The 21,544-nt window shown below is 37.7% G+C and overlaps 2 protein-coding genes and 1 long non-coding RNA gene across 3 annotated transcripts; 2 read left to right on the top strand and 1 right to left on the bottom strand.

Annotated features, from left to right (window-relative positions):
• Positions 1–10,996: 10,996 nt before the first annotated feature.
• Positions 10,997–14,729, bottom strand: LOC110611246 (beta-galactosidase 15). Its single transcript, XM_043954764.1, is given in 13 exon segments — positions 10,997–11,008; positions 11,338–12,057; positions 12,133–12,242; positions 12,341–12,447; positions 12,573–12,769; positions 12,875–13,036; positions 13,126–13,244; positions 13,326–13,413; positions 13,505–13,699; positions 13,798–13,942; positions 14,079–14,181; positions 14,219–14,468; positions 14,553–14,729. Coding segments are annotated over 13 exon segments (2,385 nt in total).
• A 2,236-nt stretch (positions 14,730–16,965) lies between these two features.
• On the top strand, positions 16,966–17,810 carry LOC110611249. Its single transcript, XR_002487340.2, has 2 exons — positions 16,966–17,165; positions 17,265–17,810. It is a non-coding gene; the product is annotated as an uncharacterized LOC110611249 (long non-coding RNA).
• Positions 17,811–20,237: 2,427 nt separating this feature from the next.
• On the top strand, positions 20,238–21,544 carry LOC110611248 (FCS-Like Zinc finger 13). The gene is made up of 2 exons (XM_021751447.2): positions 20,238–20,928; positions 21,054–21,544. The coding sequence occupies exons 1-2, from the start codon at positions 20,372–20,374 to the stop codon at positions 21,211–21,213; spliced, it is 717 nt and encodes a 238-aa protein (XP_021607139.1). The 5' UTR covers positions 20,238–20,371; the 3' UTR covers positions 21,214–21,544.

Here is a 21,544-nt window from a genome sequence, read left to right as displayed (position 1 = left end):
CGCCGGTAACCCCACTACGAAGTCCATAGCTATATTCTCCCATTTCCACTCTGGAATAGGTAGCGGGTTAAGCATTCCAGCCGGCTTCTGATGTTCCAGCTTCACCCTCTGACAAACTTCGCAGGCTGACACAAACTGTGCCACTTCTCTCTTCATAGCTGGCCACCAATAAACTTTCTTCAGATCTTGATACATTTTGGTGGCTCCGGGGTGAATGTTGTATCTTGCATTATGAGCCTCCCTCATAATGTCTCCTTTTAGCCCTATGTCATCTGGTACACATAAACGACTCCCATAGCGGAGGATCCCCTTGTTGTAGAATCTGAACTCGCTGTCTTTGCCTGACTGAACAGTCCTGGCAATCTTCACTAACTCTGGGTCCTCATGCTGTTTCTGAGCCACTTGCTCCAGAAACACAGGTGTCACTTTCATCTGAGCAACTAAGGCGCCTGTACCAGACAACTCCAACTGTAGACCTTCCTCAATGAGCTTGTAAAATTCCTTCACCACTGGTCTTCTCTCTGCCGTGATGTGGGATAGACTGCCTAGTGACTTCCGGCTTAGGGCGTCTGCCACAGCATTCGCCTTACCCGGATGATACTGAATCTTGCAATCATAGTCACTCAGCAACTCTACCCATCTCCTCTGCCTCAGGTTCAAATTCCTCTGACTCAAGATGTACTGCAGGCTTTTATGATCTGTGAAGATCTCACATTTTACCCCATAGAGGTAGTGCCTCCACATCTTGAGTGCAAAGATTACGGCTGCCATCTCAAGGTCATGTGTGGGGTAATTCAACTCGTGCTTCTTTAGCTGCCTAGAAGCATAAGCAATCACCCTCTCGTTCTGCATAAGCACACAACCCAGTCCCACACGGGATGCATCACAAAAGACTGTAAAGTCCTCATCACTAGATGGCAAAGCTAAAACTGGTGCTGAAGTCAACCTCTTCTTAAGCTCTTCAAAACTCTCCTCGCACTGGTCGGTCCACAGAAACTTCTGATCCTTCCTGGTTAGTCTGGTCAGAGGAGCTGCTATCTTTGAGAAGTCCTGAACGAACCTCCTGTAGTAACCTGCCAAACCCAAGAAACTCCTGATCTCTGTCACTGAAGTGGGTCGAGGCCAGTTAGCCACAGTCTCTGTCTTCTTGGGGTCCACCTCTATTCCATTTTCTGACACAACATGCCCCAAGAACGAAATGCTCCTCAGCCAGAACTCACACTTGGAGAACTTGGCATACAAGCCATGTTCCCTCAAGGTCTGCAGAACCAACCTCAGATGATGGGCATGCTCCTCTGTATTCCTGGAATACACTAAGATATCATCTATGAAGACAATAACGAAGTGATCCAGGTACTGGCTAAACACTCTATTCATGAGATCCATGAATGCTGCAGGGGCGTTGGTCAACCCGAACGGCATTACCAGGAACTCAAAATGCCCATATCTGGTCCTGAAAGCTGTCTTTGGCACGTCTTCTTCCCTGATCCTCAGCTGATGGTACCCCGATCTCAGATCTATTTTGGAGAAACAACCCGCTCCTGCTAGCTGGTCGAATAGATCGTCGATCCTTGGCAATGGGTACTTGTTCTTGGTAGTGACTTTGTTCAACTGCCTGTAGTCGATACAAAGCCTAAGGGATCCATCCTTCTTTCTCACAAACAAAACTGGAGCACCCCAGGGTGAGGTACTCGGTCGGATGAAGCCCTTGTCTACCAGCTCCTGCAACTGCTCCTTCAACTCCTTCAATTCTGCTGGTGCCATCCTGTAGGGAGGGATAGAGATCGGTCGGGTTCCAGGCATTAGTTCTATCTCGAACTCTATCTCCCTAGCAGGTGGTAAACCTGGCAGCTCGTCTGGGAACACATCTAAGAATTCTCTAACCACTGGCACCGAGGCGGGCTCTCTAACCTTACTGCTAAGCTCTCTCACATGAGCCAAATACCCATGACATCCCTTCCTAAGCAACCTACGAGCCTGAAGGGCTGAGATCATACCTCTAGGTGTACCCCTCCTGTCTCCTCTGAAGACAACCTCAGACCCATCTTGACCTCTGAACCTGACTACCTTGTCCCTGCAGTCCAAGATAGCACCATGGGTAGATAACCAGTCCATCCCTAGAATGACATCAAAATCTGTCAAATCTAGAACCACCAGGTCGGCGGACAAGCATCTTCCCTCAACAAATACAGGACTACACTGGCAGACTGACTCTGCCACAGATGGATCACACTTGGGTCCACTGACCCAGAGAGGACACTCTAACCCAGAAGTCATCAGACCTAACCTCCCCACGGCTCTCGGAGCTATAAAAGAATGAGATGCACCAGGGTCCATCAATGCATAAACATCCGAACAACCTATGACGAGATTACCTGCCACCACGGTGTTGGATGCGTCTGCCTCCTGCTGTGTCATTGTGAAGATCCGTGCTGGGGCTGACGGACCTTCACCTCTGAAACCCGCTGAAGAAGAGGCTGCTCCTCTCCCTCTGCCTCTGCCACTGGCCTGAGTCATGGCTGGAGCTGCTGGCTGCGCTACACTGCCTGAAGCTGTCTGCTGGGACTGAGCCATCGGGGCCGCTCTTGGACAGTCTCGAGCTATATGCCCCTCCTGACCACATCTGAAACAGGCGTTCGTCCCAAACCGACATACTCCCTTGTGTGGTCTACCACACCTCGCACAAACTACATTATCCGCACCAGAGCTTGAGCCACTCCCAAATCCCAGACTAGACTTGACTTTATTCCAGAACTTATTCTTCTTACCCTTGGGCTTAACCCATCTCTTGCTGCCTGAAGCTGCTGCACTCAGGGTAGAGGGATCTAACCTTCCCCCACCCGGAGTTTTGGAACCAGAAGCTTGTGCCACTGTCTGCTTAATTGTCCCCTGAACGATGGCACTAGCCTCCATTCTCCTAGCCATGTCTACTATGGCATGAAAACTCTCTCTATCTGCTGACTGTACCAAGGAGGAATACCGGGGATGGAGCTTCATGATATACCTCCTCGACTTCTTCTGGTCTGTGCTAAGGTCCTGCCCAGCAAATGGCAGCAACTCCATAAACCTGTCAGTATATTCGTCTACGCTCATGTCATCAGTTTGCCTCAACTGCTCGAATTCTATCATCTTCAATTCCCTTGAACTATCAGGGAAAGCCCATCCTGCAAATTCATTAGCAAACTCCTCCCAAGTCATGCTGTCCACTCTCGGGTTCACATAATTTTTGAACCACTCCCGTGCCTTCTTGCATTTGAGCGTGAACCCGGCCATTTGGATGGCTCTACTGTCATCAGCCCCAATCTCATCTGTAATTGCCTTGACCCGCTCCAAGTACACGAACGGATCATCACCGGTTTCGAACTGGGGAGCACCCAGCTTCATATAGTCTGTCATCTTGACCTTGCTCCCACTGGCTGATCTAGATCTAGGAGGTTGAGCAACTAGGGCTGCTGGTTCTGCAGGTGGTGGAGGTGGTGCAATATTTTCTGAGGTAGGATTTTCTGGATTTGGATAGTAGGGTGGAGGTGGATACATTGGGTACTGAGAGTACGGTGGATAGTATGGTGGGTATGGCATCTGTGTGGGATAAGGGGTGAAACTAGGGTAATCCGATGTACCTCCCATCGAATACCCGGGATGTTGTGAGAAATGTGGGTAGTGAGATGGCTGTACAAATCCCGAGGCCTGAGTGCCTCCTTGGGACTCTCCCATTCCTTCTTCTGACATATTGACTCCCAAATTGCCATCCCCCCTCTGTTCTACGTCCATATCATCCCCCATATCCTCTGACGCTCCTCCCTGAACTGTCCCTCTGACTGATCTGCTCCTACCCAGATCCAGAGACCTTCTAGGGTCTCTTGCTACTCTGTCCCTGTTGGACCTGCTAGACATTGCCCTAGGCAATACTGGAGGACGGGCGCTCATGCCCTCATCCTCAGGTGGTACTCTAGTCAATCTTGCTGATCGACGAGTTCCCCTCATCCTGTTTTCTGAAAACAGTGCACAACACAAGCAACATTAGCATCATATGGTTCATGTGGGCACACATGAACCCGCATCACATACATCACATATCATCAATGCACATGCATATAATCATGGCATTTCACATCATCATGCAAGACAGGACTCCACATCCTATCCTAGTGGACATAATCTTTTCCTATTGTGCTTGACCTTCTATAACCTCTATGAGCCCGACACTCTAGGTCCGACCATATGAACCAGGCTCTGATACCATTCTGTAACGACCCGAAAATCGGACCGCTACCGGCGCTAGGATCCGGGTCGACTTAAGGCCGCCGGGACCCGTAGCAAGCCTAGCATGCATCCTGTGAACCTGTTTAATCCCATACATGATCAACAATATACATAAAAATTAAAACTTTTCTTCACACATACTGTCACCAACTAACTCAACCTGTGCATACTCTGAACATATACATAACATAGTCCCTCTGTGGGGTCTCATCAAGCCTTAAAGGCAAAACAACCTGTGTTGAGTTAGTTTACATAAACATTATAACATAAGATCATGTACATACAAAAGGGATTAACAATATACTATGGTCAAGCACAACTCTATCCTCAATAGCCTCATTACATAACATACTGAATATTTTTTTTTTTTTTTACATTTCATCATAATACAATTGTCATGTCCACAATCTAACTATTACATACATATGACTTTCTTTTTTCTCTTCTTGCCTTCTCTATCTATCCCGTACCTGCAAACCTGGGGGTTAGGGGAGAGGGGTGAGCTAGATGCCCAGTGAGTAGAACTATAAAAAGAATATTTAAAACATGCCATCATGAAATGCGTCACTGCGCAAACAAGTCACACCACGGATGTACTGATTCAAAAATCCCTCAACTCCATGCCCGGCCCTATTATGGGCACCACAGGACTTCGTATTGCCCGGCCCTATTATGGGCACCACAGGACTTCGTACTCGGAGTTATTGCCCGGCCCTATTATGGGCACCACAGGACTTCGTATTCAGAAGGCTAATGAATCATCCTAATGTCCATCCACTAACATCTATCACAACAATGCAATGCGGCATATTCGTGAATTCTAGTGCAACAACCTATAATATGATCATGATGCATGAAGCATGATAAAAGCATTTCATTTCTTAATTTAAAAGGTTAAGTTTAGTTCCACTCACCTCTGGCTGACTCTGACAACACCGAAGCAGCTGAACTCACTGCTGGGGTTCTCGGTTCCTCGGGTCCGAACCTACGCAGGTGGACTCAAGTGAGGGACCAAACATACGTAAATACAACTCTAATATACTTCCCAAAAACCCCCTAAAACATCCTGAAAATATCACATAAAAACATGCAAGAAGTGGCTGAACAGGGCACTTTTGGCGGCAGGTTCGGCGGCCGAAAGTCCCTCCAGAGCCGAAAGTCAGGCAGGTTCGGCGGCACCTTCGGCGGCCGAACCTCCCAGACAGATCCGAAAGTCTTCTTTCGGGGGCAAGCTTCGGCAGCCGAATGCTGCCTCCACAAGGGGGGTTCGGCGGCCGAAACTCCCTTCGGCGGCCGAACCTGGTTTCTGCCAGAAGGGCAGAAACTTGGTTCACATGAACCTCTTGCCTCCCAAAACCTCAAATCATGCATAAACCTCAACTAAAACATGCATACAAGTTCCTAGGGGTCTCAAGCAGTCATATACCCCAACTACAACACTTCAAACACACAAAATCTACACACATTGTTCAAAACATCAATATTAACCCATAACTCAACATATAGCCTAACATGCATTTCTACCCATAGATCTTGCATAAAACTTACTTAAAACACATAAGGAGCTTAAGATCGGCTCTTACCTCTTGAAGATCGAGAGGGAGACGACCTAAACTTGGAGATCCACGAAAATGAGCTCCTGAGTTCCCAAAGCTCCAAAACTTGGTTTAAATGCTCAAACTTGCAAATGTGAGTTTAAAACTCAAGAAAAATGGAAGAGATTCGGAAGAAGAACACAAGAGTTGCAAAGGGAAGGTCGGAAGCTTGCTGTGGCCGAAAATGGGAGAAAACTCACCCATTTCGGCTAAGTGCCCCTTTTATAGGTGGCTGGCCAGGCCACGTTCGGGGGCCGAATGTGCCTCCGCATCCATGCAATGTTCGGCGGCCGAACTTGACTTTCGGCGGCCGAAACTGGACTTCCCTAACTCATGCTTTCGGGGGCCTAACGTGCCTCCAAAACGCATGCATGTTCGGCGGCCGAACTTGGCTTTCGGCGGCCGAACCTGGGTTTTCCTCCTATGACTTTTCATGCAAAAACTCATTTAATTTTATACTTAAAACCATTAAAAACATGAAAACATTTTACAAAAACATGATTTTACCCTTCTAGAGGTCTCCGACACCCGGAATCCCACTGGACGGTAGGAATTCCGATACCGGAGTCTAGCCGGGTATTACACTTCTGGTACCTTTAAGTATTTTCCGGGCTTTTTGCTGTTTAGACCTCGCTCTAGGTTAGCTAGTCCAGCGCCAGCGGTCAATTCGCGAGGTTGGTGTCGTACCGAGCTCACTTTTTAAGGTCGGCTTGGGGCTGTGGCGCTTTTGGCTATTGTGCCCCGAGCTCCTTCGGGAGGTCGGAATCTTGTTTTTCATCGGTAGCTTATGGCTCGTCTTTCGTGTGAGATCGGAGCCATGTTTTTATGAGTTGTCCCTGCATATGATATTGGAAATTTTGGCGCTGGGAGGCCCTTAGGACCTTCACCGACCGTTTTTTTGTTTTGTTTTCCCGGGAGTTCTAAGGGATCCCGGTCTTCTTTGTTTTCCCGGGAGTTCTAGGGGATCCCGGTCTTCTTTGTTTTCCCGGGAGTTCTAGGGGATCCCGGTCTTCATGCTCCGGGAGGTCTTTTAAGATCCTCACCGGCCGTTTATGTTTTGTTTTCCCTGGAGTTCTTAGGGATCCCGGTCTTCTTTGTTTTCCCGGGAGTTCTAGGGGATCCCGGTCTTCATGCTCCGGGAGGTCTTTTAAGATCCTCACCGGCCGTTTTTGTTTTGTTTTCCCGGGAGTTCTAAGGGATCCCAGTCTTCTTTGTTTTCCCGAGAGTTCTTAGGGGATCCCGGTCTTCATGCTCCGGGAGGTCTTTTAAGATCCTCACCGGCTGTTTTTGTTTTGTTTTCCCAGGAGTTCTTAGGGATCCCGGTCTTCTTTGTTTTCCCAGGAGTTCTTAGGGGATCCCGGTCTTCATGCCCCGTGAGGTCTTTCTAAGCCCTGTTCTCTCTTTATTAACCTCTCGATTTCTGCAATCAACTGGAAATAGTTATTGGTGTCGTGACCATGAGTACAATGGAACTAACAGTATTTATCAGGATTTCACTGGTCGGCTTCCGATTTCAGGGGCTTGGGCCATTGTAAGAATTCTTTGTCTTGGACGGCTACGAGCACTTCGGCTCTAGAGGCATTAAGTGGGATCGGCTTCTCCGGAACCCATGAAGGGAGTAGCCTCTGCTCTGGGACCCGAGGGGGAAGAGGTCTTTGGTCCCTTCGCTCCCAGGACTGTCTGTAAGGCTTGGACCTTTTGCTATGTTTCTTTTCATACTTCTCCGGCCTCCTTTCCTCCCGGGCTTTCTCCTTGCCTGCCACTCCCTTGGCGAATCGACTTGTCACCAGAGCGTCATCCTGCCTTATATACTTCTCAGCCCTCTTCATCAGCTCGGCCAGTGAGGTCAGAGGCTTCCTGCTTAATGAGCCGAAAAACACGGCAGAGGTCGTCCCCTTCTGCATGGCCTCCACCGCCCTTCCCTCATCGAGCTCGGGAATCTGCAGGGCTTCCGTATTGAAACGAGCTACATAATCTCTAAGCGATTCCTCCCTTCTCTGCCTTACTGTTTCCAGATAGCTCGTCTTCCTATCCGCTGGCACCCCGGCGATGAACCGGCTGATGAAACGAGTGGCCAGATCTCCAAAACTTCCAATGCTTCCAGTTTCCAGGCTGTTGAACCACGCTCGCACTGGCCCCGAGAGCGTCGTTGGGAATACCTTGCACATCAAGGCATCCGATAAAGTTTGCAGTTCCATGAAGGTCTTGTAGTTCATGACGTGCTCCCTCGGGTTACCAGCTCCGTCATAGGCCGCCATTGATGGCATCATAAACTTCTTAGGGACAGTCTCCTGCTGCACCCACTTCGAGAAAGGTGAAGAAGTGGGCAGGAGGGTTTGGCTTTGATCCTTCTTTCCCAGCTCGGCCAAGAGCTGCTCTCTCAACTTCTGCAGCTTCTGGTCCACATCCTCATCTTCCGGCCTGGGCTTCTTCTCCAAGCGGTATTCCTCCTCCTCTGCTTCACTTCTGGTCCACCTGGTTGTCCCAACGGAATAGTTGTCAGCCTCATCATTTTCTATCATCTCCCTCACCCTCCTTCCATGGATTCGGCCTCCGGCTCTTCCTCTTCTCCGGCTCTTCTCTCCCTTTCCCCGGCACCGCGGCTGCTGGTTTGAAGGCGGTCGGGGATAGGTTGGGGCTCATTGGTTTGGGGTTCTTCTACCACTGGGAGTGTATTCATCGGGGTGTTGAGGCCCCTTTGTTGCATTATCTGCCCTAACCAGTGGGCGGTGTTCTGTAGTTGGAGGGCCATGATTTGAAGGTCCTGGTTGGATAAGGTAGCAGTGGGGGCATTCCCTACCAAACTTGGCGAGGGATTGAGAGGAATGGGTGTTTGGTTGTTTAGTGTTGTAGGGCTAGAAAAGGAGAACTGCTGCCCCTCTTGGGCAGAGCTCAGGTCATTTGGGATGTTAAGGTTGCTTTCATTGTGATTAGCCATCGTGGATCTCAGTGGGTTTGGTTAAGAGTGGAACTCCGGTGATGAAAAGATCTCATTCGTTTCCCACAGACGGCGCCAATTGATGATCTGAGATCCAGAGAAATAGGGTTTTTACAATGGGCTCTATAAAACTAGAAAAAGCTTAAACATAGAGAGGAGTATTTCTCCTTTTATATGTTTCCTTTTGTCTGCTAGTGACGTGCCAACAGAACGAGTATCATTAGACCACCTGTCCCTGCTACGCTGATACGGACGTATGAGGGAATCAGATCTATGCCCCATGCGTAACGGCCTCTGATTCTCTCTGTGCGCGTGTAGGCGGGTCTACGAGGCGGATGGATGAATCCTTCTTCGGGTTCCGGGCTGGGCCGGAGGATAGGAACAAAACTGGGCCCAAATGGGATCGGTCCGAGGTGCAGTGAAGACCAGGCCGGCCTGATGGAGAAAGCCAGATGAAACCCGGTTGTGAGGCTGAGCGGACTGGACCCAGTTTGCGTGAATAGCTTGAAGATTTTTAAATAATAGGCTATTTTCATGGGTCTGGCCCTAGACTGAAGTGAGGTGAACCCAGAGGTCATCAATTATCATATCAATACAATACAATTTAGATAAAACATTGATTATCGTCTTTTAATTTAAATTTTAGGAACCATAGTTTTTAATTGAATTCTCTAATTATATAATAATTTTACAGACAACTTATTTTCATCGGTGATATATCATAAATTAAAATTAGAAATTTGGATATAACATTTATGGACGACACGTATTCGTCAATAATTTTATTATAATTTTAAATTAAATGCATTTAACTATATAATAATTTACTTTGGCCTTTTTTTTCTTTAGTGATATATTATAAATTAAAATTAAAATTTTAAATTAAAAAATTTACCGACGCAAACTTTACGTGGATAACTTTATTATAATTTTTAATTAAATTTTCTAAATATATAACCAATTATTTACAAAAATATTAATATCAAATTCCCATTCAAACGAAAAAAAAAAAATTGGTCTTGGCACGAATAATATTCGATTCAAATTAAAAAAATCAATCGAATTGAATTAATTTAAAAATTCAATTTGGTTTTTTATTCATTTCGATTCGATTTGATTTTTAATTTTAAAAATTTTGATTATTTTAGTTCGGTTCGATTTTGATTAGAAAAATTAAAAAAATCAAACCGAACCGATTAGTGATAATAATATGCTATTTTCGATAATACAGAAAAATTAAATCATATTAAAATTAAAATATTTTAATTAAATTTTAAAATATTAAAAATAAAGTGTAAAAAATAAAAAAATTATTAAAAATCAGAATCAATCAAATCGAACCGAATTGAACTGAATAAATCGGTTCGATTTGGTTTGTGATCAAAATCGATTCGGTTCGATTTTTATAAATACTAAAATTTCGATTTTTAATTTATTCAGTTCAGTTTAATTTTGAACCGACCGAATGCTCATCCCTAATCTTAGATAGTCTTTCTTTTGAATTAAAATTACTTAAATTTAATTCAAATTTAATTCAACCGGTGCTTTTTTAAAGTGAAAATTGGTAAATTAGCATAAACGTCATGTTTACTCGTAACAGTTTTCATAATTAATCACTTTTGTATGAAAAGCATGTATAGCTTTTATATCATAATTTTGATACCCATTCTTTTATTAAGTAATTATTTCTAAAAAGTTATTTGTGCCTATTAATTTTAATTTATAAATATTTATCTTTTTTAATATATATTTTTTTATTAAGTTGTAAACTAAATTTTTTTATCAATATTTCTATATCTAAGTTGTAATTATCCATTTTACATTATTTAAGTCATAAATATATATTTTATTAATCTAATTTTTTTTTGTTGTTCATATATATTTTATTAATAATAAAAAGAACTAAAATCTATTGATAAATTGTTTGTTTATATGCATTATGTTCTTTTGAGTGTGCTTACTGAGAAAGTAGATGCATAGGCTCTACCAGTGGTGGTTTGCAAATGTAATTCCCACTTGGTAGTCCATTGGTTCTATGGTTTTAGAAAAAATTTTTTTTTTTTTTAAAGATAAAACTCAAAAACATGTTTTTAATTTTCTAATAAATTTATGCATGAATGTTGTTATTTCGTTAGATATAAAATTTCGATAATTAATTTTTTTTATTTAGTATTTTTTTTATTTTTTATAGTGTTTATTCTCATAATGAAGTCTAAAATCACAACAACAGTAAAGAATTGAAAAGAATTTTACTCTTTGAATTTTATTAATTTATTTGGAAATTGCCTACATAGCTCTGTAGAGAAAAAAAAATACACTAAATTGCAGCTACACATTAACATAGAGCTTTTACGATTAGGGTATTGACTATACTACTTTCACAATTGGTAGATCCAAATAATTTTTTAGAGACTTTAATTTTGCACTTATCCTTGCCAACGCATGCCTGTAAAAATCCATTAAAATTAAAAATAGTAAGTTTATTAATTAATTAAATAGTTAATATGACAAAAAAAATTATATGAATGATAATATAATTACCTTTCTAATGATTGAAACTGCATCTTTTGATCCTTCACAATTTCCTTTGACAAAGGATCCTGGTGTCTCTTGAGCATCACCAAAACTAGCAAACTCAATTGCTGAAATTGGTTGATTTTGGCATGACAATTCTATTGTATCTCCTTCAATGCCACTTCCACTCACTGATCCAAGTCCAATAGTTTGGAAATTCACTCTTGCTGGGTTGCCACCAAATTCTTCAAATAAAATTATGGTGTTTGTATCGTTTTCAATAAACGAACGAGGAACATGATACCATCTTTGGGTTGGCTTCCCACAATTAAAGACACATTTGTTGCTATCATATGGACCTCTGTAATCACATGGCTCAACGCTACAGCCATCCTCTTCAGCAAGAAAAGTTGGCCAATATCTACCAATGTTATGACCATTTACCCAAGCAAAACCCTTCCCCATACCATCCAAGTCTAGTACAACTGGATCTTTCCCTAGTGGAGCTTTGAAGGTAGCCTTGTACCAAGTCATCATCCTGTTGGTGGGAAGATCATGTTCTTGCCATTTGGAAGCATGGGATGAATCCATACCGTAAAGTTGATAGTCCAAGCCATCCAAACCAATCTTGTATGACCATTTATATGCAGATAAATTTTTAACTATTCTCTCGTCACCTTTATATCCAACCAATTCAACTGGACCCACAACACCAGTTTCTATCAAATCGTACATGGCACCATAATTCTGTCATGAAAAATAAATAAATTCAATTCCAAAACCAATTGTTATTAAACATTTGAAGTATATGTGTACACGTACCGGTAATCCAACTGTTACACTGAGTAAACTGATCAAATTTCGCCCTGGTTTCAGCTTTACACTCCTTTCAAAGATATTGTTGAAAACCCCATATTTAGCCCATTTGGAACCTAAATGAGATCAAAACATTTATATATGTATATGTATTAGGCTCAGATAGTTGTTGAAAGCTTATATATAAAAGAATATAAAGATGTTCAGTTCATACCAATATATTCTCCATTAACATATGCATGAAGAATGTGAAGAGTACTGCCATTAACTCGAATGGTCATATTGCTACTCCAAACTGGATCATTTTCCTTAAGGTGTACACTGTTGATTGCAAGAAAAATCAGTGAACAAGCAGCAGTTTACTTATAAGGAAAAGTTAAAAAGGAAGAGGAGAAGAAGAAGACAGATTAAAAGAGAGATCACATTGATATTAAATTATTATTTACCTTGTCATATACCAGAGATAATCACTAGCATCATTAGCTGCAGCTTTCTGATCAAGAAGTTGGCGAGTTTGAAAATGCCCCTTCCCCAGGTGTACATTGTTATCAACGTTCTCTGGCCTCCACGACCATTTAAGAGATGATGGTTCATCCTCAGCTTGGTTCTTTTTCTTTATCATCACTGTAGTTTGTGTTTTCACCTATATATATGAAAGATGAAGTTGGGTTTTTTCATTTTTTTTTCATATTAAAATAAATGAAAGTTACAAGTTTATTTTCTTGGAAAAAAGGAAAATGAAAATTACCTTGGCAGTATTGTAAGCAACACTTTTGCAATCAGGAAGGATACTAACAGACCATGCAGGAACTATGTATTTAGTTCCATGGAAGTCAACTGTGGCATCTGAAGTGGCATTTGCATTTGCCAAAAAGCAGCTTGATCCTTTCTCAGTTGCATAAATAGTTGCCTAATTACAAATTCAAATGCTATATTAATTAAAGAAAATGATTTAATAATTGAAATAAAATATGAAAAATTAAATAAAATGAGATGTACAGTGACAGAGTTGTTATAGTCTATTGTGGAAATGTTGCCATGAGTGAGAGTTTTTTCCATGGAATGCAAGACGTCATGAAGCTGCTTCAAATGTCCCCATTTTGGTTGATTCAAATTTCCTGTTGAAATTTATCATATATTCTTATATGATTATATATAAAAACCGTTTTTTTTAAAGAAAAATAAAAATTATTAGTTACCATATTCATCAAGGGGTGCATTGTAATCATAAGTGGTGGTGATATATGGACCACCAGCTGCTCTCCCAAAATTAGTCCCACCATGGTACTGTAGATTAACGAAACGAAAATGACATTTTACTTTTTAGATATAAAAAATAATATATCTAAAAAGAAAATTGAAGAAGTAAAAAACTGACCATGTAGTAATTTTGGAAAGTGCCTCCAGTTTGGAAGAATCTAGCAACAGAAAAGGCAAGATCTTCTGAAGTTCTAAGTGGATCTTTGCCACCCCAATTCTTATACCACCCAGTCCAATTCTCAGTCCACATTTTTGGGCTATTGGGATTATTGGGTGTAAATGAATCGCAATACCAACCATTGCAGGTGTCGATCTATTAAAGTAATGACAATAATAATAATCATTAATTATATTTGCAGGAATTAAAATGGTTAATTAAATAATTTATAATGATAATTAAAAAATTGATACCATTGGCTGTGGAGCATCGCTTTGTTGGCACATAATCCATGGGACACCAATGTGAAGAGAATCAGCCATATTAGCACACCAATCAATATATGCCTTTCCTGCTTCTCCATATGGACCCATCACATTCCCATATTCATTCTCGATCTATGCATGCATATGTTTCAGACAAATTATCATATTATGAAATTAAAAACCAAAGGAATAAAAAGAATATAAAAATAAATACCTGAGCTATAATAATTGGACCACCCTGAGATGCAAAAAGCTTTTCTTGTTTCATCATATCTACAATCAACGTTGTGAAGTTTTGCATCTCATTCATGAACACATCGTTGGCAGTACGCAGTTCAATACCAGGCATGTTATGAAGCCACACAGGAAATCCTCTAATATAATTAAAAAAAAAATCATATAATCAAACTGCAATAAAATACAATACTATTAAAAAAATATATTAATTACCCATAATTCCATTCAGCACAAACGTAAGGTCCAATTCGAAGAACAGCATATAATCCTTCAGCTTGAATAGTCTTGATGAATCTTACGAGATCAAGATTGCCATTGAAATCATATTGGCGACGAGTTGGCTCATGAGCATTCCAGAAAACATATGTTTCAATGGCATCTAATCCTCCTTCTTTTGATTTTTTAATGAGGTCTGGCCACATCTGTATACCAAAACAAGTTCAAACTCGAATTTACGTATAAACAAAATCGTTGTAAGAATTATTTAAACTAGTAATAAAGCATACCTCAGCAGTGCTTCGAGGATAATGAATAGAGCCTGATATCAGAACTCTACGTTTTCCATCAATGGTTATTGCTCTTCCATCATGAGAAACAATGGAAGCAGATACAAAAACATTAAAGATAAGAAAAGAAAAATAAAACAAGAATGCATGGCGATAAAATCCTGAAGCAGAAACCATCTTCGTGGCACTAAAGAAGATTGCTAGAGCATAGTAAAAAGGCAGTATTTATAGAGAGAAAAAAAAAAATTTAAAGTTTTTTATTATAAAATCTTGTGTAATATCTAAATAATATATTTAGATTTAAAACATAAAAAGCTATAAAAAATAAACAGAAAAATTATATGCAAATCTATATTTGTTAGACAAACAAGGATGAATAAGGTTGTTAATATATAGATTTTACTAAAGTTTTTGATAGATTTGTTCTGTTTACATGTGAATGATACTACACAACATTCTATAACAACCTTTTTTGTTTCTAAATATACAAAAAAAAAAAAAGGGATATTGCTCAGTAGTTTTCTCTACCAGTTAGAAAAAATTACCCCATCAATTTTATTTTGAACTGATTTTTCAGTTTAAGCACTCCCTCTTACCAAAATCAAAACTTTAATTATGTTTTAATCGTAATTATCAACTATATTTAACTATAATACAATTCAAAAAATATATATATAATGATAATATATAATACACAATATACCCTAAATCAATACAACATTTTCGATGATCGATAATTTAAAAAAATCAGCTCTAGTAAAAATCAATACAACATTTCGATCATCGATAACTTAAAAAAATCAGCTCTAGTAAAGACCGAACAGGTTAAATACAATCTGATCCAATCATGAGATGTACACAAACCTTTAATAGTCGGCATTTTTAATTTTTATCAAATTCATAAATGCATTGATTAGAAAATAGGCTGACATGAGATGGATAAAAGGATATGGACATGACCTAACCAGTTTCATATTTATTAGTCGACTATTCACTATTAATAAATCACTTGACACACTTACTAAAAGATGTTTCTGACCAATTTAATAGGGTATAGAATAAAGTGTCAGAACGATAGAGTATATATACCTCTAAACCATCTCAAATTCGACATCACTCAACTTCTTTTGAAATTAGTCTTAGAATTTTTAATTTCCCCAAACCGATATCCAGTTTTAATAACTCCTCAACTATCAATCTCAATTTATTAATTTTTTTTAAAATTAAATTTTAATTCAAATATTTTATTTCAGTAAAACCGTTAAATCTCATCTCATGAATTAATTAAATTAATCAAAAATTTAATTATTTTCGTAGCCTATTGTCAACCATTTTCATTAAATTACATCTTCTCTAGCTAAATATTATATTCTACTTAAATCAATTAGTGTAATAAAAAAAATTAATTCCTTAAATTAATTCATCCATCTAATTTATTTTTTTTTCCACAAGAGGGACGAGGGTAATAATAATAAAAATAATTTGTCATCTTGACTTAAAAATAACACTTACCTGCTTTATATTTTATTGCTATTGAACAGTTTGACTCGAAAAAGGTGTATTCTATTAATCTTTTGAAAGACTATATATACAGAGAGAATTGAAGAAGAGAAACACAAAACACGTGAAAGAACTTTTTCCCGCCTTTACTAACAAACTAATTAATTTTTCTTAACATTAAACGCACCGTTTAACTTAAAAAATAAAATCCAAAACACATCATTTTATTAATTCATTACAAAGTCCTTTTCATTTAAATTTTCCTAATCAGTAATTAATTATAATATTTAGTAATTAATTTTTAAAAATTAATGTATATTTGTAAATAATCATAATATCAATTTGTAAAACTTTTAAGGATTATTCATAAATAATTATAATATGTAGGAATTTTTTATTAAAATATAAGAGACTATTTATAAAGAATTTTATATTTAGGGATGAATTAATAAAAAGATAAGTTTTTATTTATAAATAGTTATAATATACAATTATAATATCTAAAAATTAATTTATAAAAATATAGTAGTATATCTGTAAATAATTATAGTATAAAAGTAAAAATTTAAAAATATAATTAATGACTTATTTATAAATAAGTAAAACAAATGATCAATTTTAAAATTATAGGGTCTTATATATAAATAATTATAATATTCAAAAATAATTATATAATTATATAATGTATAAAAATTAAATTAGGAGACTTTATTAATTTCACTAAATTTCGAAAATTTTAATTATAATAAAGAGTATTTTAATAATTTTATTTCATACATTTTAAAAAATAAATCAACAGAAAATATTTTTTATTTTAAAAAAATTAAGTAAATTTAAAAAAATTGGTGTGCTATTTTTAAAATCATCTGTCTGCGCCTTAATAATCTCATTAAGATATCTATATAAACCTAAATTTATTTAGATCTCTCTTTGAGAAAAGAGATTTTTTTTTTTTTTTTTTCGAGGAGTTGTCGTTTGTCCTTCCAAATTAGCCGGCTTTCTACCTCATTTTTTAAGCTTTCCTCTGCCTCCTCCGGTGGAGGGAGCCCTCTCTCCACGCGATTGATGGTTACGTCTCCCCCTCACCGAGCAGAGATATGTAGATATTATTTGGTTTGTTTTGACGGCATTGATTTTCTTTGTTGGAGGCTTCTGTAGCTGTCGATTTTGATTTTCTTCTTCTTTTTTGTGTTTTGGTCTCTGTTTTGGCAGATCTAGAGGCTCTCCTAACTAGTTCTGGGAGACATATATCTTCGCTATGGAAGGAGAGTGACCTGTGGACTACGATGGAGGTCTTTCCCCCATTGCCGACGTCATTCGCTTAGCTCTTCTCATTGACTCACATGGTGGGGGGGATTGTGTGACTAAGGATGATTTCCTCTCCCGATGTACCAGCCTTCCTCTATGTTTCACCGATGAGATTGCATGTGTCGTCTTTGTTTTAGTCTCGTTGTTCCTTCCTTCTGGATACTGGTGTTGTTGCATTTGCTGTGTTTTCTCCCTTGTTCTTCAGTGCATTTCATAGCCTCATGGATTGCCATAGAGGGAGCTCTTTGTTCGTCAGTTTGGCTGCACCACTGTTGATGGCTGATGGTTGGTGTTTTGAATCAAGTTGGTTGTTTGGTGGGCTAGGGTTCTAGTACTTTGTTGGGCTTTTATTTTTTAAAGCCTTAGTAACCTTTTAGATGTTGTATTTTTTTCGGTTTCAATACCTTTATTTTTGAGAAAAAAAGATATCTATATAAATTTGTTAATATATTTCATTTAAAAATTAAAATTAAATAATTAAAAATAAATTATTTATTAAAAAATATTTATATGAAGAAATATTTTTTAAATATAAATTATTTTTTAAAAATAAATGGAGTCTAAATTAAAATTTGTATATATAATTATAAATTCATGATTTACACCATACATATATATATATTGATGGTTATATGATGAAGAATAGTTAAATTTGGTCAATTTACAAGTAAAAAATGCTAATAATGATAATAAATTGTACTAACACATCTACGTTTAACATGTCTTACTCATAACGTACGTAATTTTAAAATTTTAATAATTTTTTTAAAGTAATCCATCACTCTAAAGGGTAATGATAACGTTTATTACCCACCTATGAAATTTTGACCATCAAATGAATAATTGTCATTAAACAAATTGATATGATGAATTTAATAATGAAAAAAATAAAATAAATTTATGAATGAATTATCAGGCAAACCGGGGATGATTTTGACTGTTTCATGTAATATTTTTTTTAATAATTTTGATTAAATAAAGCAAAGTTTGGAAGAAATAATTGGAATTTGGTAAATAGGTCAACATCTTCACACCTCAAAAATAAAAGAAAATAAATGACCCAACTGGTCATTTTCATAAGCAATTCAATCTGAGCCGGACGGATTAACCCGGATTCACGTGGCTCCATAGAAAAGAACCAATAGTGCATAGCAACGTGTACGTGCAAACGTGTTTATGGGACCCATTTTACTTTCGTTTTGTTTGGCTTGTGAGTGTTAGCTTTCTAACCTACAATCTAGGCAACAATGCCCTTTTATTTCCTTTCCTTTAAAAAAAAACACCTTTCGCTTTCTTTATCACCTGAAATCCCCAAAGTACCCTTAAATAATTGCACTATCTCAGCTTTATCTAACCTAATTATGATGATTTTTTTTTTAATCTCTCACTTTTTAAAGTGATATTTTTCCTCAAAATAAAGGAAAAAGAATATTAAACTTTATATGCCTCGATATTCATATTCTACATTTTATTTAATAATTAAATTTTCAATTAACTATACTTAATTCGTATTTTTAAATTTTTCAATTTGAAATTTTGTTAATTAAGAAAATAGTCTTCAAAATAAATATTTTTATTTTAATAATATTTTTTCGTATGAATTCTACTATTTATTCTATACTTATATTTTATATCATATAAATTAATAAAATTTTAAAATATGAAACAAAACAAAAATTTATAAATGTTAAAGTATAAATATAATGAAATACTTTAAATATAATATTTGAAATTCATTTATAATAAATATAAAATATATTTCTCTTTAAATATAAAAGTTAAATAGAGGAATTTATTTTATTTTTTTTCATTTTTTTATATTTTATCTTTTTTTCTCTCATTATCAACATTAATTTCTAATGTAATAAAAAATTTAATTTTAAAAGTATGTAATAACAAAATTTCTAAATTCTGACTAAGTAAATCTAATGGTTAATTTGTTGCTATTAATCTACGGCTTATTGGAGAGCTTTCATAGGAAATAGTACCAGTGGTAGAAAGTGGCATACAGGCCCCTCTACAGCTAACTGAGATTGCAACGGTTGTGCTCAGTCTTTGTCTTCCTCTTCTCTCTGTTGGCGAGAGGGACTCAACATTTATAGGTAGTGTTTTCAAGCTTTATCTTGTTTCTTATTCTAGAATTTCGATGGCTAACTCGATCTTATTCAGTTTTAGCTTAAATCGGTTTCTTTGCTATCAAAATATCACCAGTATGCTTAGTTCTTGTGTGGCTATCCCTCCAATAGATGGTTAGGACTCTAAATTGGAGTAGACTTAGACTTTTTAAGTGAATTTTTTTTGTATAAAATTTTTATAATAATTAAAAATAAAATAAAATTATAATAATTAATTTATATAATATTATAATGTAAGAGTGAAAATAAATAATAATTTTAAAATAATAAATAAAAATTATAAAATGAAGGTAGTATTATTTTATTAAAGAGAATAAAAGCAAGAGGGGCAAATTGGTATTTAGTATTAAACAAAACCAATCGTGAGTGTACAAAGAGCATGTCGTTTTCGAAGGGCAAAAGCACAGACTTCAATTCAGTGGGCTCAATCCAACACCTTGGTGGTCCTTGTAATAATTGCTGACTCCACCTTTCACAAGATCTCGCCACGTATACTCTACCTCGACGGTTGTCAAGACACTTGGAATCTTTCTATAGTCGTTGGTGGGACAGATCCCAATAAGCGGTCCCAATCATTAGATATGGACATATTAAGATGGACCCCACTTCATTAGTGACATATTAGAAAATCATCTCGGGAATCTATTATTTAATTTAGATAATTAATTAATTAATCCTGTTGGTCTTTTTATGCAATCAATTGCAATGATCATATACCTCCAAAAACCTGTGGGCTAATCCTGGGCTAGCTCCACCAACTCCATCATATATTCAGACGAGAGCTTCTGGTAATTTCATTTGTGGAGAGATTTATATTACATCTCCCACCTCCCTCAATTTCTCCTCGTAATCTTTCTTGCAGTGTTTCAGACAGCTATGCTTAGTAAAAGAACCCATCCCATGATCGGAAGGTTGTCTGAACTTTTGGTTTCCGGCAACCGTGCAGGATTCATGGATGTTTCGACTAGTCCGAGAAGTCCGTTGGAGTACAGAATTCAATCACCTAGAGGGCTGAAGAATTATGATATTGGTGGTGTTGGATTGGGTATTGTTGCTGCCCTTGAGAAGTCTTGCAGTGATGGCACACATGAAATTTTAGCAAAATACGCTATTTGCAGTCCGAACATGAACAGGTCGGATCCTATTCCTGTGAATTCTGGTAAGAGATGCAACTGTGGTGTTAAGGAAATGGAGGTTGAGAGCTTGGAGGATTATACTTATGTCACAAGCCATGGACCTGATAAATCCTTGACCAAAGTGTATTATGATAATGGAAACAAACGGATGAACGATAGAGTTACTGTTGTTTCTATGGCTAGAGAATCGCCGGCGAGATTTTCCGATGAGTTTGCGTTGTATCCGACTTCGGATTTTCTCAGTTCGTGTCACTTGTGCAAGAAAAAACTCCATGGGAAAGACATATATATGTACAGGTACTTATCTGGAAACTTTGATTATATGATTACAAATCTTGGCAAGAAATTTATTATTAGTAAGATTTGGTCTAAAAATGACAAGGCAGATTTTAAAGTTGTTTGCATTGGATTGATTTTTACAGGGGAGAAAAAGCTTTCTGTAGTAACGAGTGTAGATCAAGACAAATAATGATAGATGAACGCAAAGAACAGTGCAGAAAAGAGATTCCAAGATCTGCAGACGTTTCAAGCTCACCTTACACAACAAGCCCCATCTTCTCAACTGGAATTCTTGCCATTTAGACTTACATACATATTTTTTTTGAAAAAAGAAGTTTTTGTGGCTGAAACTCCAGTCATTACCCACTTCATATAGATTTATATATAGTAATGATGTATACATATGAGAATTTATCAGCTCAGTGTTGCAGAAGGTGAAAAAAATAAACAATTTGCTCTGATAATGATAAATTTTGCATGAGAGAGAGAGGAGATGTATATCTGAGCCGATTGAAGACTAACCCAGAAGAGAGGAGGAGCAATCTGTGGTAGACGACAGATTGTAAAGTCAAATTAAGCATCTCTGAAGTTTATTCGGATATTTCATATTTTATTGGAGGTGGTACTTGTTGTC

This window comes from Manihot esculenta, chromosome 3 (genome assembly GCF_001659605.2).
Source record: "Manihot esculenta cultivar AM560-2 chromosome 3, M.esculenta_v8, whole genome shotgun sequence".
Lineage (NCBI taxonomy): Eukaryota > Viridiplantae > Streptophyta > Magnoliopsida > Malpighiales > Euphorbiaceae > Manihot > Manihot esculenta.
Note: the sequence above shows the minus strand (reverse complement) of the source record. Positions and strands in the feature narration are given on the sequence as shown.